The sequence below is a fragment of the Oncorhynchus kisutch genome, linkage group LG8 (genome assembly GCF_002021735.2).
Source record: "Oncorhynchus kisutch isolate 150728-3 linkage group LG8, Okis_V2, whole genome shotgun sequence".
In the NCBI taxonomy this organism is placed as follows: Eukaryota; Metazoa; Chordata; class Actinopteri; order Salmoniformes; family Salmonidae; genus Oncorhynchus; species Oncorhynchus kisutch.
In genome coordinates, this window is record NC_034181.2 from 46,250,476 (window position 1) to 46,267,316 (window position 16,841).

Below are 16,841 nucleotides of genomic sequence, written 5' to 3' on the forward strand. Positions count from 1 at the left end.
CTCAGGGAGTGATTTCCATAATGGGATAGTGGGTTTCAGTGTGAGTTCTCTGCTGGGTCAGGTTCTGGATGAGGACTCAGAAGTGAACAGAACGGCCCTACTCTACCTACAGAGACAACAGAACCGGTGTGTTTCGCAGTGTTTTATCCTCGGCAACATTCCTCTGCACATATGACTGTCAGCAAACCAAAGAGTAGCAGCAGTAACAGTGGTGGTAAAATTGTCATCAAAAGTAGTGTGATACAAGCAAGCTACAATGATCACCTCCAGCCACTGTGGGGCACTGTGTGTTTGATGTGAGACCCATCTGCCTCCGGAAAAATATGTATATTTTTAAAATGTTTTTTTTTAATTTCTTGTTTTTCTGCCTCCCCCGTGCAGGGCCTTTGAGGACGTTGAGGTGATGTGGCGGGCCACATTCAACAGGGCGGAACTGTCCCTGGTCAACAACGGTGTCAACCTGACCCGGGAGCTGCTGCAGACCTCAGGCACCGTGCTGTGCAGGAGAGGACAGGTCCTCTGTGTCCTCAGCATGGAGGTCCGACAAGACCAGGTGATTCCCAGGTCATACTAGAGGTTAGAGGTCAAGGGGGACCAGAACAGATGTGTCTCACAGTACTCTAAAACTCTCAGCAACTCCTCTCCATTTGGACCACTGACCACTGAAGGAGCATGCAGGATGTCCATATAAAGTAGCTCTCTCCCAGCCCATACATCCCTCGTGTTTCACACAATATCTTTCTGCTGTGCCGTCAGAGGATATACAGTATGTTTATGTGGAGGTTTGAAGAGAGAATGGGCTGAAGGTGGCATCGGCATCAATGTAAGCTCACAGGAGGAGGGCAGGAAGCCCCTGTGGTGTGATCACAGCCTCGGTCCTCTCTTCTCATCTCCTTCCTCTCCTCTCCCTGGTGGTCCTACCAGGCAGCTCACCCGGCCTCTGCCCACTTCCTGTCGTGCTGTTTGTCTGTGTGTCTGGGATATTTTAGGGCAGACCTCCACACGCCTCTTCCTATCGAGCGCAGTCTGTCTGCTGTGCTTCCTAATCCCCTACCCCTTCCTCCCCTCCCCCTACAATGCTGGTATATGACACAGCCCTCAGACCTGGGAATGAGAGGAATTAGTCCCAGACTCACTTCTGGAGGCTGCAGGACCCGTCCACCAGTATGTGGCATAGGGTTCAATTTTTTATAAACATTGCTGGTACTGTACTGTAGTATTATGGCTGGGGCACATCATCCCATGTTAATGTTCCCTCTTTCTATTTCTCATCCTTTTCCCCTTTTATGTATTTCAATCTTCAACCAGATAGCCTTTCCTCAACCTCATATGAATGTGTGTTGCCATAGGAACCTGAGTACCAGGCCTGGTTCCTGGTTGAGATCTACCAGGTGGGTGTTGGCGCTGCTATCAACGAGAGTGCCCGCTTTGCCAATGTCACCATGCTGGAGAGCGATGACCCCCGGGGACTGGTCTACTTTGCGGTGGGTTCCAGACTGCCCGTAGCACACCTCAAGACCACCCGCCTCAGTCTGCAGGTGTACAGAGAGGCCAGCACAGCCTCCACCATCACCGTACACTACCGCATGCTGGTGAGAAACATATGCACAGTACATACTACACACACTCACACACATGCACAGGAGACATTTTCACATTCCCACACTACCACATCCTCTCACACTGTCTCCCTCTGTAACCGCTCACATCCTTCTGGTCGAAAATGTCTTATTCAAGTTGTTGTGTTGTCTAACTCACCAAATCAGATTTCCATTCCTCACCCTGACCTAATTTTGTGACCTTCAAGGTCTAACGGTGTGTGTGTGTGTCTTCCCTCTCCTCCCATCCTGCCTCTCTCCCAGGGGTGGGGATGAGCTCTGTGTGTTTGATCCACTGCCTAGCTGGGGGCCGACATTCACTTGTAATCCCAGCCTTTGATATTGCGGATCAAAAGGGAGATTGTTGAGTGCACTTACTAGCACTCCACCTCCATGTTACATATGACAAGGTTATCTCCTTTCATCTTTCAGACCGAAATGATGTTCTGGAAACATCAGTTGGATACATATTTATGTCACAGAGTCCAAATTCATCTGTTCATCAATCCATCCCTTTTTCCTTCTATTTCGCCACAGGTCTTCAACCTCCTCTTCTCCTCTTATATTTGTACATGCCTAAAGCTCTGTTGCAACACCTACTGTATCTCCCCATCCATCCATCCGACTCTCTCTCTCTCTCTCTCTATTTTCCACCTTTCCCACCTCCCTCAATCTTTCCATCCTACTATGACCTCACACTCCTTTCTCGTTGTCGTCATATAGGAACTCCCTCGGGCTGAGGCAGTAGGCCCTACCCTGGTCTGGCCCGCCGTGGCCGGGATGGACTTCCTAAAAGAAGAGGGTCAGCTGACCTTTGACCTGGGCCAGAGGAGCACTGGGCTGGACATCACCCTCACCCCAGACCAGGCCTCATCCAACCCCCCGCCCAAGCGCTTCCGCGTGGAGCTGTATGGAGCCAGCGGAGGGGCCAGGGTGCACCCTGAGTATGGGCTGGCCAACGTGACCCTGGTATCGGACACAGAGGCCCAGCTGGTTTGGGCCCTGTTGGACCAGCTCCAGCAGCCTCTGGACAGCGCCATACTGGATAGGGTGCTCCAGGCCCTGCTCAACAAGGCCACAGCCCAGCTCACACCAGAACAACTGACCGCCGTGCTGGTCGCAATGGGGAAGGTGAGAGAGGAGGGAGAGCGAGGTAGAGGGGAAAACAAAGGCTAGACAGAGAACAGAGGGAGACTTTTTTTTAAACTTGCTTTGTTCGTTATTAAAAGTGATCTGTTTGTGTGGGTTTTTGTTTTTGTGTGTGCTTAGTGTGTGTCGCATTTGAGTTTGTCTGCTTTTGCCAAAGGGCAGCCTTTTCCCATACAAAATAGTGACAGATCTGCAGAAGAATTTCCTTTTGAAAAGGTCTCTGTTGTCACTGACTGTCTGACTCTAGCAGCACCTCGCTGTTACACTGTCACTTCATCTGAACCAATCAGCCTCTAGCCAAGTCAAGCCTGCTCTGTAGTGTGTGAGAGCAGAGCGGGGGGGCTGAGGGCACAGGGAATAACTGTCACCGCCGTACTAGAAATAAACCAACACACTCTTAGAAAAAAAGGTTCCAAAAGGGTTCCACTTGTCACTCATAACCCACAGGTACTGTGTGTGTGTGTGTGTGTGTGTGTGTGTGTGTGTGTGTGTGTGTGTGTGTGGATTTAATAGGGGGCTCTTAGGTTACTGGCTATATGTATCTTAGTCATAAACACCTCCACTCTCTCTCTCTCTCTCTCTCTCTGCTCGCCAAGGTGCTGAAGGAGGCAGAGCGGACCCCTCTTGCTGACAGCAGCCGTGGTTTGACCTATGACCTCCTGTGTGCCATGGCAAACCCCAGCCGTGTCGACACGCAGGGCCTGAGTCAACTGGCAGAGGTGGCTGAGCGCTTCGCCTTCTCCCTCCTCACACAGTCCCAGTGTGGAGCACAGGGTCAAAGGTCAGTCCTGCCCATGGGGGGGATTGTGGTTAACTCAAGCAGAGCAGTGCAGTCTATTATTTCTGCTAATGCGGACACTATTGTCTAAGGTTGACTATGGTCTCATATAGTAGATCTCTTATTTCCCACTGTTACAAAGACTATATGAGTAGAATAAGAGTGTGATTTGTTGGTATTTTCAAAGGGGGAGGACCATACTGGACACTTGCGCCTATATATCCATCTCTGCCTACCACTGGTACCCTACCCAGATCAACGGGCACATGTTCACAGGCAAGAACTCAGACTCATTCCAGTTGCCAGAGTTCCTCCTTGAGGTGCCAGCCCTGCCCGTGGGCACCCTCTCCCCCTCAGCCTGCCGCTGGGTGCAGCTCACAGAGTACAGCACGGAGCACTGGTTCCTCACCAATGACAAAACCACCGCCCTCAACGGCAAGGCAAGCAAACCCGCACACACTCAATGCCAAATCATGGCAGCTTTTAGCACTTCCAGACTGATTGGTAACTATACTGGAGATGGGATGCCCCCCTTGCAATTTTTCCCCAAAGTCATTGTTGTAAAAGAGTGAGTTTTGTTTTATACACCAGACACTCTTATCCGGAGTGACTTACAGGAGCAATTAGGGTTAAGAGCATTGCTAAATGGCACATCGACAGATTGTTCAGCTGGTGGGCTGTAGGAGTCGAACCAGTGACCTTTCGGCTACTGGAATATGGGCTTAACCAATAGGCTTAATCTGGTCAAATGAAGGTAAGTAAATGATTATCAAGTTATAGGAGAGTACTATGGTATTACAGGTCAGGATGTTTTTGTCCGAATGTAACTTTTGTGTTGGTCAGAAACAGCAGGGGGCGATGTTGTCCACTGAGGCTCTGTCCTTGGTTTCTGCCAGTTGGTCTTTAGAGCTAAAACCAAATAGAAGTTGCCCATAATAACTGTAGACACATATCTAGGGTCCGCTTACCTTCCCCCAATCCTTAGTATTGGTCAATATTGGGGAAAATCCCATATCGGACCTTAAATCAGCATTTGGGGGGCAACTTCATCCTGCTCTGTACTGTAATGGTGTTTCTCTTGTTGTGTAGGTTTTCTCTGCCAGCCTGCAGGGCCGTGGGTCACGGCCCCTGAACAAGAGCGACGAGGTGGTGTACCGTATTCACACCCCTGGGCCAAGGGTCAAACCTGGCCAGTCCCTGTGTCTTCTGTGGAACCAGGCTGCTGAGAGGTACTGTACTCTGTACTCTGTACTCTGCAATCAAGTGTTATGCTTTTGGCTGACTAAGATCAAGAAATGGTCATGAGAAGCGAATGCAGAATGCAGAAGTATTATTTAATAACTTGGTCAAATGAATGGATTCAAATACAAGGAAATACTGGCATTAACATAGCAATCACAATCTAGGCATACAGACAAACCATGAACTAATCGGGGCGGCAGGGTAGCCTAGTGGTTAGGGCGTTGGACTAGTAACCGAAAGGTTGCAAGATCGAATCCCCGAGCTGAATGTAAAAATCTGTCGTTCTGCCCCTGAACAAGGCCACTGTTCCTAGGGCCGTCATTGAAAATAAGAATTTGTTCTTAACTGACTTGCCTAGTAAAATAAAGGTTAAAAAAAAAAGGATAAGAAACAGAAGGAATGTTGTTCTATTTATAACATTTGAAGGTGTCTTTAAAAAAATATATACATATATACACCCTTCAATCAAATTATACCAAGGTATAGTAACCTGATCACCCAGGCCCAATCTCCACAGGATGTCACAGCATCTAGACCAATGCAAATAAGACATACAGTGTCGTCAGAGTTCTCCTCAGGGGACATGTTTCAGATACATACCAAACATGGATGCAATAGTGTCACTAACACACATTTCAATAGTCAGTCCTATGGATACTATAGAGAGAGAGTTGGCCCCTCAAAGGGGGGGGGGGGGCATACTGGCTCCAAAATCATTGTCCTTTGTGTCTTCCTTATGTTCCTGGGCCATTTGCCGGGAAGACCCAGAGGTGACAGGCTGAGAGCACATAGTTAGGGCTGAGCCTACAGCTCTACCACAACAAACAGAGCCTTCATATTATTCTTTTTTTTTTTTTTTTATGAATCCCCCAAAACGGATATTTCTCTTAGTCTCTGTCGCTATCCTAAACTTGAGCCCATATAATAAAGTGGTGTGTGACTGAAATTACTATTTTGGACACAACCATTTAGGTGAGTAAAAGGGTCCCCCTTCTGCTCAGCTCTGCTCTGAAGGTGTGAACCTCACACGTAAGAGTCCGCCTCTAGCAGAGAGGTCAGGGGTCAGGCCCTGTCCAGCCAGGACCTCTTTCCAGGCATGGATGAATTGCCCCCCCCCCCCCCCCCCTCTCTCTGGGTTGTCCCAGCCTCATCTGTGATGTCTGCAAGAGTTCAGTGTGTTCTGTTCCGAGTTCCCGAACATTCCCGCCCATCAGAAGTGTGTTTGAAAAGACATTCCAGAGGAGGCCCGGCGTGGGACTCTTGGCTAAACAGCCTGTAACAGGACGCAGATTTCTCCGGTTCGGTTTGTTCCATGGAGCAGCTGTCTCAAAGATCCGTCTCCCAGATAACCAACCAGATGTGTGTGTGTGTGTGTGTGTGTGTGTGAGAGAGAGATTCAACCTTGCATCGCTGCACTAATGACAGGTCCAATAATGCCCATCATAGACTGCACAGTCATTTAATCACTAGGACTGTCACAGTGTTTCTTAGATTCATTTCCGTGAGTTGTCAAGTAAATCTCAGAATCCCCCATGCCTGTCACTCGGAAAGTAAATTAGCTCAGCTTCATTTCAAACTGAAACAAATATGAATTCTGTCCTCCTGTCTTGTCATACTTGCCACCCGTTGAAATATTCAGAATCCGTTAACATATCTGAGAGTTGGCACATCGGAACACTTAAAGAAGCAGAGACACTACACAGCTGGATGTTTCAACGCGATTCAATAACTTCATATGAACTTCCTGCCTAAGGCTGGCCACTAACTGTATGATGCCTCTCCTTCTCCCTTTCCTGTAGCTGGCTGTCAGACGGGCAGTTCTGCAGGGTAGTGGAGGACAGTGGGAACTATGTGGAGTGTGCCTGCTCCCACCTGTCTGTGTACACGGCCCACGCCCAGATGGCTGCCTTGGCCTCCTACAACGAGGCCTTCTACGCCTCAGGCTTCATCTGCATCTCAGGTACCGTATGGATGGCGAGTCTCTTTAGGTATACATCTGGTTTAGTTCTTTCAGTTCACCCTTTCCTTTATATCGCTCTTTCTTTCCCCCTTCCTTTCTCCTTATCCTCCTCATATCTCTCTGCCCCATTTCCTCTATATATATCTCTCTCTTGCCTTTCATGTCTCCATTCTCTCTCTCTCTTGCCTTTCATGTCTCCATTCTCTCTCTCTCTCTCTCTCTCTCTCTCTCTCTCTCTCTCTCTTGCCTTTCATGTCTCCATTCTCTCTCTCTCTCTCTCTCTCTCTCTCTCTCTCTATCTCTCTCTCTCTTGCCTTTCATGTCTCCATTCTCTCTCTCTCTCTCTCTCTCTCTCTCTCTCTCTCTCTCTCTCTCTCTCTTGCCTTTCATGGTCTCCATTCTCTCTCTCTCTCTCTCTCTCTCTCTCTCTCTCTCTCTCTCTCTCTCTCTCTCTCTCTCTCTCTCTCTCTCTCTTGCCTTTCATGTCTCCATTCTCTCTCTCTCTCTCTCTCTCTCTCTCTCTCTCTCTTGCCTTTCATGTCTCCATTCTCTCTCTCTCTCTCTCTCTCTCTCTCTCTCTCTCTCTCTCTCTCCTCTTGCCTTTCATGTCTCCATTCTCTCTCTCTCTCTCTCTCTCTTGCCTTTCATGTCTCCATTCTTCTCTCTCTCTCTCTCTCTCTCTCTCTTCTCTCCTCTCTCTCTCTCTCTCTCTCTCTCTCTCTCTTGCCTTTCATGTCTCCATTCTCTCTCTCTCTCTCTCTCTCTCTCTCTCTCTCTCTCTTGCCCTTTCATGTCTCCATTCTCTCTCTCTCTCTCTTCTCTCTCTCTCTCTCTCTTGCCTTTCATGTCTCCATTCTCTCTCTCTCTCTCTCTCTCTCTCTTGCCTTTCATGTCTCCATTCTCTCTCTCTCTCTCTCTCTCTCTTGCCTTTCATGTCTCCATTCTCTCTCTCTCTCTCTCTCTCTCTCTCTCTCTCTCTCTCTCTCTCTCTCTCTCTCTCTCTCTCCCTCTCTCTCTCTCTCTCGCCTTTCATGTCTCCATTCTCTCTCTCTCTCTCTCCTCTCTCTCGCTTGCCTTTCATGTCTCCATTTCTCTCTCTCTCTCTCTCTCTTGCCTTTCATGTCTCCATTCTCTCTCTCTCTCTCTCTCTCTTCTCTCTCTCTCTCTTGCCTTTCATGTCTCCATTCTCTCTCTCTCTCTCTCTCTCTCTCTCTCTCTCTCTCTCTCTCTCTCTCTCTCTCTCTCTTGCCTTTCATGTCTCCATTCTCTCTCTCTCTCTCTCTCTCTCTCTCTCTCTCTCTCTCTCTCTCTTGCCTTTCATGTCTCCATTCTCTCTCTCTCTCTCTTGCCTTTCATGTCTCCTCTCTCTCTCTCTCTCTCTCTCTCTCTCTCTCTCTCTCTCTCTCTCTCTCTCTCTCTCTCTCTCTCTCTCTCTCTCTCTCTCTCTCTCTCTCTCTCTCTCTCTCTCTCTCTCTCTCTCTCTCTCTCTCTCTCTCTCTCTCTCTCTCTCTCTCTCTCTCTCTCAAGTATTTTTAATCCAGTTAAAAAACATGATGTGGGGTTTTATGGTCAATATGGAATGATACAGAATATCTTATTGTCTGATCCTCAGGTTTCACCTTGGCCATCGTATCCCACCTGCTGTGTTCCCGCTTCCCCATGTTTGCTGCCAAATTGCTCACCCACATGATGATGGGCTGCCTTGGTACCCAGGTACGAGGACCACCCCCGTATTGTCCCCTCGCTAAATCTCCACAAAACACAGACACGTCTTCCTCCATCCACAATGATGCTCCGATGCATCCATTCTAGGCATGAGGCTTTTGAGTGGCTCAAACATAACCATTTTTGTCCTACTCTGTCTGGGTGTAAGTGAGCTGATTAGCACGTTTTGACAGTTTGGGTAGATTTAGACAGATGAGGAACCTTTGAAAACGATTATAGAAGCATCCACCTCAATGCAGATCAATTTGCCTTGCTCTATAGGTCAGCAGCCCCCTCTACTCAAACACACACACACACACACACATCAACAGGCACTGCAGAATTGTGCACAGGGCCGCCACAACCTTGCGGGCTAAGCCGTTAGCCCTGACAACAAAACAATCCTCCAGCGCCCTTTCCCATAAAAACCATGGCTGCCGTTAACCGTTAGAGCGGTGAAAGAGAAATGTGGCCGGTGGGGGGCTACCACGGAGGAGTGTCTCCGCTCCTTCGGACCTTTGAGTGGGAGTGGGAATTTTCCACTGATCCCCAGTGCCTGACAGAAAAACACAGAGCCCCTACTAAACCTGTCTCTCCATGGGGCTAAATACCCCGGGCACACTGATTTTATTGCTAAGTGGAGCCCCTGAACCTAAAAGGTTTGGGATGGAAAATTCCGTTCGGTCTTTTTCAGATACTGTACTGTACGCTGAGACCCGGGTAGGTAGGTAGGTAGGTAGGTAGGTAGGTAGGTAGGTAGGTAGGTAGGTATGTGTAGGGGATGTGTGTGTCCTGTTGGGCTGTTCAGTCTTTATGGTCAAGTCCTGGTTGAAGGCTTGGTAGGTTTGTGTGCCCGTCATAGCTGAAGGTCTACTTGATTGTGTCCATGGTCTGGGCTTATTTGTTTTTTGGGGGTAACTGTACGCATATTCTGTTCAATTCATTGTACTTGCAAACCCATACAAACAAAGTCAAAATGTTAATGTCTCAAGCAACCAAAAGAAGGCTAAGTCCTGGGGTTCCCACTGGTAAATTGCTGAGCCGAATTGTTTCAGAAAATAGACAGGTCAATGGGACATCCATCTTCCCAGAACTAGCAGTCCCCTTCTTTGACACTGTGCGGTGACACAGTTGAAGGGTTCATCATCGCACCACGGTTCTGTTTAGCCAGTTTTATGCATCAACATTTGATTTGATTTGAAATGGGATTGAAACTCCTAAATCAGGTCAAGCGGTTGCTCCACCGTCTACATTTCCGTCACATACACATACTATATATATATATATATAAACGTTTGTGGACACCCCTTCAAATTAGTGGATTCAGCTATTTCAGCCACACCCGTTGCTGACAGGTGTATAAAATCAAGCAAACAGCCATGCAATCTCCATAGACAAACATTGGAAGTAGAATGGCTTTACTGAAGAGCTCAGTGACTTTCAATGTGGCACCGTCATTGGATGCCACCTTTACAACAAGTCAGTATGTCAAATGTTTGCCCTACTAGAGCTGCCCTGGTTAACTGTAAGTGCTGTTATTGTGGAAACGTCTAGGAGCAACAATGGCTCAGCCACAAATTGGTAGGCCACACAAGCTCACAGAACGGGACCCCTGAGTGCTGAAGCACGTAGCTCATGAAAATCGCCATTGCAGCACTCCCTATCGAGTTCCAAACAGCCTCTGGAAGCAACGTCAGCGCAATAACTGTTCGTCGGGAGCTTCATGAAGTGGGTTTCCATGGCCGAGCAGCCTCACACAAGCCTAAGGTCACCATGCGCAATGCCAAGCGTCGGCTGGAGTGGTGCCAAGCTCGCCTCCATTGGACTCTGGAGCAATGGGAACGCGTTCGCTGGAGTTATGAATCCCGCTTCACTATCTGGCAGTCCGACCGACAAATCTGGGTTTGGCGGATGCCAGGAAAACGCTACCTGCCCTAATATATAGTTCAACTGTGAAGTTTGGTGGAGGAGGAATAATGGTGTGGGGCTGTTTTTCATGGTTCGGGCTAGGCCCCTTAGTTCCAGTGAAGGGAAATCTTAACGCTACAGTTTGTGGCAACAGTTTGGGGAAGGCCCTTTCCTGTTTCAGCATGACAATGCCCCCGTGCGTGCACAAAGCGAGGTCTCTACAGAAATGGTTTGTCAAGATCGGTGTGGGAGAACTTGACTGGCATGCACAGAGCCCTGACCTCAAACCCATCGAGCATCTTTGGGATGAATTGGAACGCCGACTGCAAACCAGGCCTAATCGCTCAGCATCATTGCCCGACCTCACTAATTTGTTTCACACTTTTTTGGTTACTACAGTATGTGACTCCATATTTGTTATTTCATAGTTTTGATGTCTTCACTATTATTCTACAATGTAGAAAATGGTAAAAATAAAGCAAAACCCTTGAATGAGTAGGTGTGTCCAAACGTTTGACTGGTACTGTACCTACATGTATACGTACATACTGTGCACATCCTATGCGGCTGGCAGATGGCTAGGCTCAGGGGCCAGGGTTGAGGGTTCATCCTCTTTACGGTGTTCTCTGAGGTGCAGGCTGATGCTCCAGACTGTGGTATCAGGCCGAGCCAGAGGAGTATCTCTCTCTGTGTAATTACTCACTGACACAGCCCTCTGCGCCAGGGAAATTAAAAGTGCCTCCGTGATTGATTCTCACTACTCCAGCAGTGGCAAGCACATTCCTCCACCTTTTTATTCTCCCGCCCCCTTACCCTCTCTCTTTCAATATCTCACCCCGCTTTCTCATTTCCCCCCCCCCCCCCCCCCCCCCCCCCCCTCCCCTCTTTCATTGTCACCCCCCTCTAAGATGTGTGCAGTCTGTTCTGGAGGCCCGATTTGCATGACTTTCATTTAGAGTTGTGAGTCTGGGAGTAAGTTTAGATAATGCCTCTCCTGCTGAGGCACAAGCACTTTTTGACCTAAAGTCTCTTGCTTTTCGCTCTCTCCCTCTTTTCGCTCTCTCCCTCTTTCTCTCTCTGTCTGATTTGTGGTGTTTTGCGTTTGGGTCATGATGACTACCTAGGAGATGACATCTGACGGTGTTCTATCGATCAAACAGATGAGGGTTTAGCTGGAGCATGTCAATCCTCTTTTTGTGGGGGATTGTTGAGCCCACGGCCTCCAATTCAACGAGGCCAATTTTTCGAAAAACGAAATCTCATTTCCGACACAAATGGCATTGGGATGAGGAGAGAACAAGGTTGTCTCTGATGGTGACATCATTCTCATCAGCAAACCATCAGCTTTCCCCTGCTGCTGCTATCAGTCCGATATCTGCACAGCACTCATTTTTACACCTTAACAGCCGAGCTCTGGGAATTTTGTAAAGATCAAATCACAATTTAAAGTCGCAACACACTTTACAGAAAGAAAAAAAGATCAGATAAGCTAGAACCGCATGAACTGTGTTCTGTAGTATGGCGCCAAGTAAAACGCTTGCATAGTAAGAAAAGAGAATGTAGCCATGAAGCATTAATGCCCTTAACCAACTGATCTGAAGAGATATGTTAGATTGATTGATTTAATATTCAGTGTTCAAGGATTAACAGTTTATTGTCCCAGGCTGCGCACCGTAGCAAAGGAGGCATATTAAGTAATACGGTGGGGTCGCATTGTCCCATGTGTTCCTTTTGGCCATATAATCAGGTCTGGTCACTCTTTCACTCTGGTTGGCTCAGGCAGGGGGTCAACTGGGGTGCACCAACCAACTGACCTGGGGGACGTGGGGAGGCTGTTCATAGGGTGCAGAGAGAGGACAGTCAGTGGTGTGGACATCAGACCCCCCCTGAGGGTGAGGAGTGATCTGTCTACTCCGTCACCTCCAGGGAGAGAGGAGTGACCTGGCCTGTCTCTGTGATTCACTGGTGCTCTGTCCGCCCGGGTGGTGGCAGACACGCAACGCCACACTCTGAAAAGCCCTCACCAACAGCAAGACAACAGAAGATTGTGTGGAGTGGAAATGTACCCGGTGCTGCAGCTCACCTGACCGCGTGTGTGTCAACCACGTTAGGGCTCTTCATACGAGCGGCAATAACGCACATTTGCCCTGGGCAATCAGAGAGGGGCCGCCATAAAGGACTCTAAGGAGTAAGGGCAACGCTGGTGCTGTGTGTGTGTGTGTGTGTGTGTGTGTGTGTGTGTGTGTGTGTGTGTGTGTGTGTGTGTGTGTGTGTGTGTGTGTGTGTGTGTGTGTGTCATCCTGTCAGTATGTGTGAGCTACGGGCATGTAACCACACTGGAGGCTGAAGAAATTCGACCTGGCCCCTAAGACCCTCACAAACCTCTACAGATGCACCATTGAGAGCATCCTGTCAGGCTGTATCACAGCCCGGTATGGCAATTGCACCGTCCGCGACTGCAGGGCTCACCAGAGGGTGGTGCGGTCAGCCAATGCATCACCAGTGGCACACTGCCTGCCCTCCAGGAAATCTACAGTACCCGGTGTCACAGGAAGGCAAAGAAGATCATCAAGGACCTCAGCCACCCAAGCCATGGCCTGCTCGCCCCGCTACCATCTACATCTGCATCCAAGCTGGGACCGAGAGATAGCCTGCTACCACCCAGTACTCTACTCTTAGAGACTGCTGCCCTATGTAAATAGTAATTGAACAGTGGTCACTTTAATAATGTTTACATACTGTTTTACCCACTTTAAATGTATACAATATACTGTATTCTAGTCGTGGCTCATCCTATATTACTACTGCTGTTCAAACTTGTTCTATTCAAATAGTCTATACTGTCTTTACGCACAATTTGATATATACATGAAAACTATAAAATAACACGTGTGGAATCTTGTAGTAACCAAGAGTGTTAATCAAATCAAAATTCTTCAAAGTAGTTACCCTTTGCTTTGGGTTACTACATGATTCCATATGTGTTATTTCATAGTTTTGATGTCTTCACCATTATTCTACAATGTAAAAAATAGTTTAAAAAAAAGAAAGAAAAATCCTTGAATGAGTGGGCGTGTCCAAACCTTTGACCTTCCCTTTTTCCACATTTTGTTACGTTTACATCCTTATTCTGAAATGGATTAAATCAAATGAAAAGGTCTATCTACACACAGTACCCCACAATGACAAAGCGAAAACAGGTTTTTAGAAATGTTTGCAAATGTTTTAAACTTAAAGAACAGAAATACCTTATTTATATTAGTATTCATAAACTTTACAATGAGACTCGAAATTGAGCTCAAGTGCATCCTGTTTCCATTGATCATCCTTGAGATGTTTCTACAACTTGATTGGAGTCCACCTGTGCTAAATTCAATTGATTGGACATGATTTGGAAAGGCACACACCTTTCTATATATGGTCCCGCATTTGACAGTGCATGTCAGAGCGAAAACCAAACCATGAGGTTGAAGGAATTGTCCTAGAGCTCAGATTGTGTCGAGGCACAGATCTGGGGAAGAGTACCAAAAGATTTCTGCAGCATTGAAGGTCCCCAAGAACACAGTGGCCTCCATCATTCTTAAATGGAAGAAGTTTAGAACCACCACGACTCTTCCTAGAGCTGGCCACCCGGCCAAACTGAGCAATCGGGGAAGAAGGGCCTTGGTCAGGGAGGTGAGCAAGAACCCGATGGTCACTCTGACAGAGCTCCAGAGTTCCTTAGTGGGGATGGGAGAAACTTCCAGAAGGACAACCATCTCTGCAGCACTCCACCAATAAGGCCTTTATGGTAGAGTGGCCTGACGAAAGCTACTCCTCAGTAAAAGGCACCGCTTGGAGTTTGCCAAAAGGCACATAAAGGACTATCAGACCATGAGAAACAAGATTCTCTGGTCTGATGAAACCAAGATTGAACTTTTTTTTTTTATGCCAAGCTTTACTTCTGGAGGAAACCTGGCACCATCCCCTCGGTGAAGCATGTTGGTGGCAGCATCATGCTGTGGGGATGTTTTTCAGCAGCAGGGATTGGGAGACTAGTTAGGATCAAGGGAACGATGAACGGAGCAAAGTGCAGAGAGATCCTTGATGAAAACCTACTCCAGAGAACCCAGGACCTTAGAGTACTGGGACTAAGGTTCACCTTCCAACAGGACAACGACCCTAAGCAGACAGCCAAGACAATGCAGGAGTGGCTTCAGGACAAGTCCCTGAATGTCCTTGACTTGAACCCGATCAAACATCTCTGGAGAGACCTGACAGAGCTTGAAAGGATCTGCAGAGTTGAATGGGAGAAACTCCACATATACAGGTCTGCCAAGCTTGTAGCGTCATACCCAACAAAACTCGAGGCTGTGATCGCTGCCTAAGGTGCTTCTACAAAGTACTGAGTAAAGGGTCTGAATACTTATGTAAATAGATTATTTCAGATTATTATTTTTATACATTTGCTAAATATTATTTTTATAAAAAAATGTTGCTTTGTTAATTTGCGGTTATTGTGTGTAGATTGTTGGGGTGACTATTTTAATCAATTTTAAAAATAAGTCTGTAATGTAACAAAATGTGGAAAACATCAAGGGGTCTGAATGCTTTCTGAATGCGCTGTATCAATATTTATAATCTTGTCTTTGACATTGATCGTTTTTATATTTCTCAGTTTCTTTATTTTTCTGGATTGTGTATAGTGTTTTTCTGCTAGGTGTTACTGCACTGTTGGAGCATTTCGCTGCACCTGTGATAACATCTCCAAATCTGTGTACGCGACCTATAAACGCTGATTTGATACACACACACACACACACACACACACACACACACACACTGATGCACATGCAGAAACTTATTTGCCCAAACAAAAGCATGAGCAACCATTCAAATGTGTGTAAACACAAACATACAATCGACCAAAATGTGACGTCCAACTCATAAGTCACCCACCGACACAAACACACTTCCTCCCAAACATTCACGTCAGCATTTTTCCAGTAACAGCACTTTGTTTTTGTATTTCCTTATAACCTCTCACAACCGCTGGCAGTTTGTCATCGAATTCATATGGTTCTCCCGTGTCTTAAATAGCTGTTTTGTCTTACACCTGAAAAAGAAAACTAACACCTCAGAGAGAGGTCTCTATCTTGGCTTATAAGTGCATGTTTATCCAGACAGTTGAGCAGTTAGGGCAACTAGATGTATCCTAGCTTACATAACTCCTCTCAGTGGTGAATTTGCAACTCACAGTTTCTCATTTATCAACCCGAGGCTAGCATATCAGCCCTGTCGCGTTCTGGTCCGGCTCAGAGCATGTGAAACGTACAACCTTTCTCTCTCCCTCTGACGAAATTGAAAATATTATCGGTCCCAAACTAATGGGATTTGTAGGTAGAAGTGTTCTTACTGCAATTCTTCTCGCTGGTTGCGTTTGTAGAGGCACGGGTTACATAATCGGATATGCAATCGAAGTTCACCTTCTGACCCACAGAATCAAACGTGTATTTTTTTAACCTGATGTAACAGATAATAACTATGGTGGATTGTGTTCCTCAGCAGTGATATGTGGTGCGTTATGTATGTATGGGACAGGCCTGTTTCCATAGTCCCTTGCTGAGATGTCGGGGACATCACTATTGTGCGAGTGGGGATGGTGGGTCTTCGGGAGTGTTATATATGTGGCATTGTAGGCATGTTCTTTATCTCAGGGCCTGACAACCTGGCCCCTGTGTGTGTGTGTGTGTTTTTGGTTTTGCTATCCTTGTGGGTAACAGAAGTCCTCACAAGGATAGTAAAACAAGGAAAATTTGCACAAGTGGGGACATTTCGCCAGTCCCCACAAGGTTCAGGGTTATTGTTAGGATTTGGACTTTGGCGCTAAGGTTACGGTTTGGGGTTGGGGGAAAATAGAATTTTGAATCGGAATCAATTGCTTGACCCCCACAAGGATAGTAAAACAAACATTTCTGTCTTCCACTGTGACTTTCTGGAAGTATCTTGCTCTCTCTTGTTCACACACACTCTGATGTTTATCCCAACGGTCAGGAGGTGTTTAGGTGACCGTAGTTGTGAGTAATACAGGATATCCTGTCGTTCTGGGACAGGGTCCAGCAGTGTGCGCTCCACTCCGCTCGCCTCTGCTGCCCAGAGGAACTCAGAGAGAGAGAGAGAGAAAAAAAATGGGGGGGGCTCAGAGCTAAGGGATTTGAGATAAAATCACTCTCTGCACTCAGGGCGGACAAGGTAGTTGCTTAACAGCAGGACCTGACCCTGTTTACTTTGTTAGAACAACTTAAGGAAAACATTGTGCTCATAGCAGTGGCACATAGGGTCTGCTTCTCGTTAGGCAGGTCACAGTAAAACAATAAGGTGTGTGACGTGTGGCTGACGTCAGAATGCCTCCTCACAAGGCCTGTGTTATTGTCAGAGGCCCGTCTGGAGGGGGGGTGGGGTGTGAGAAAGTCGGGAGAGGAAGAGATGCTGGCACTCACTCCACTCCACTCCTCGATTCCCC

The 16,841-nt window shown here is 47.3% G+C and overlaps 1 protein-coding gene across 1 annotated transcript in view; it reads left to right on the forward strand.

The window, feature by feature from the left end:
* The window catches only part of adgrv1 (adhesion G protein-coupled receptor V1), a 198,739-nt gene that overhangs the window by 104,208 nt on the left and 77,690 nt on the right, over positions 1 to 16,841 (forward strand). The window contains 9 exon segments of the mRNA XM_031830438.1: positions 6 to 126; positions 382 to 553; positions 1,350 to 1,592; positions 2,322 to 2,729; positions 3,344 to 3,528; positions 3,713 to 3,965; positions 4,615 to 4,754; positions 6,567 to 6,727; positions 8,340 to 8,440. Of these exon segments, the coding sequence (XP_031686298.1) occupies positions 6 to 126; positions 382 to 553; positions 1,350 to 1,592; positions 2,322 to 2,729; positions 3,344 to 3,528; positions 3,713 to 3,965; positions 4,615 to 4,754; positions 6,567 to 6,727; positions 8,340 to 8,440 (1,784 nt within the window).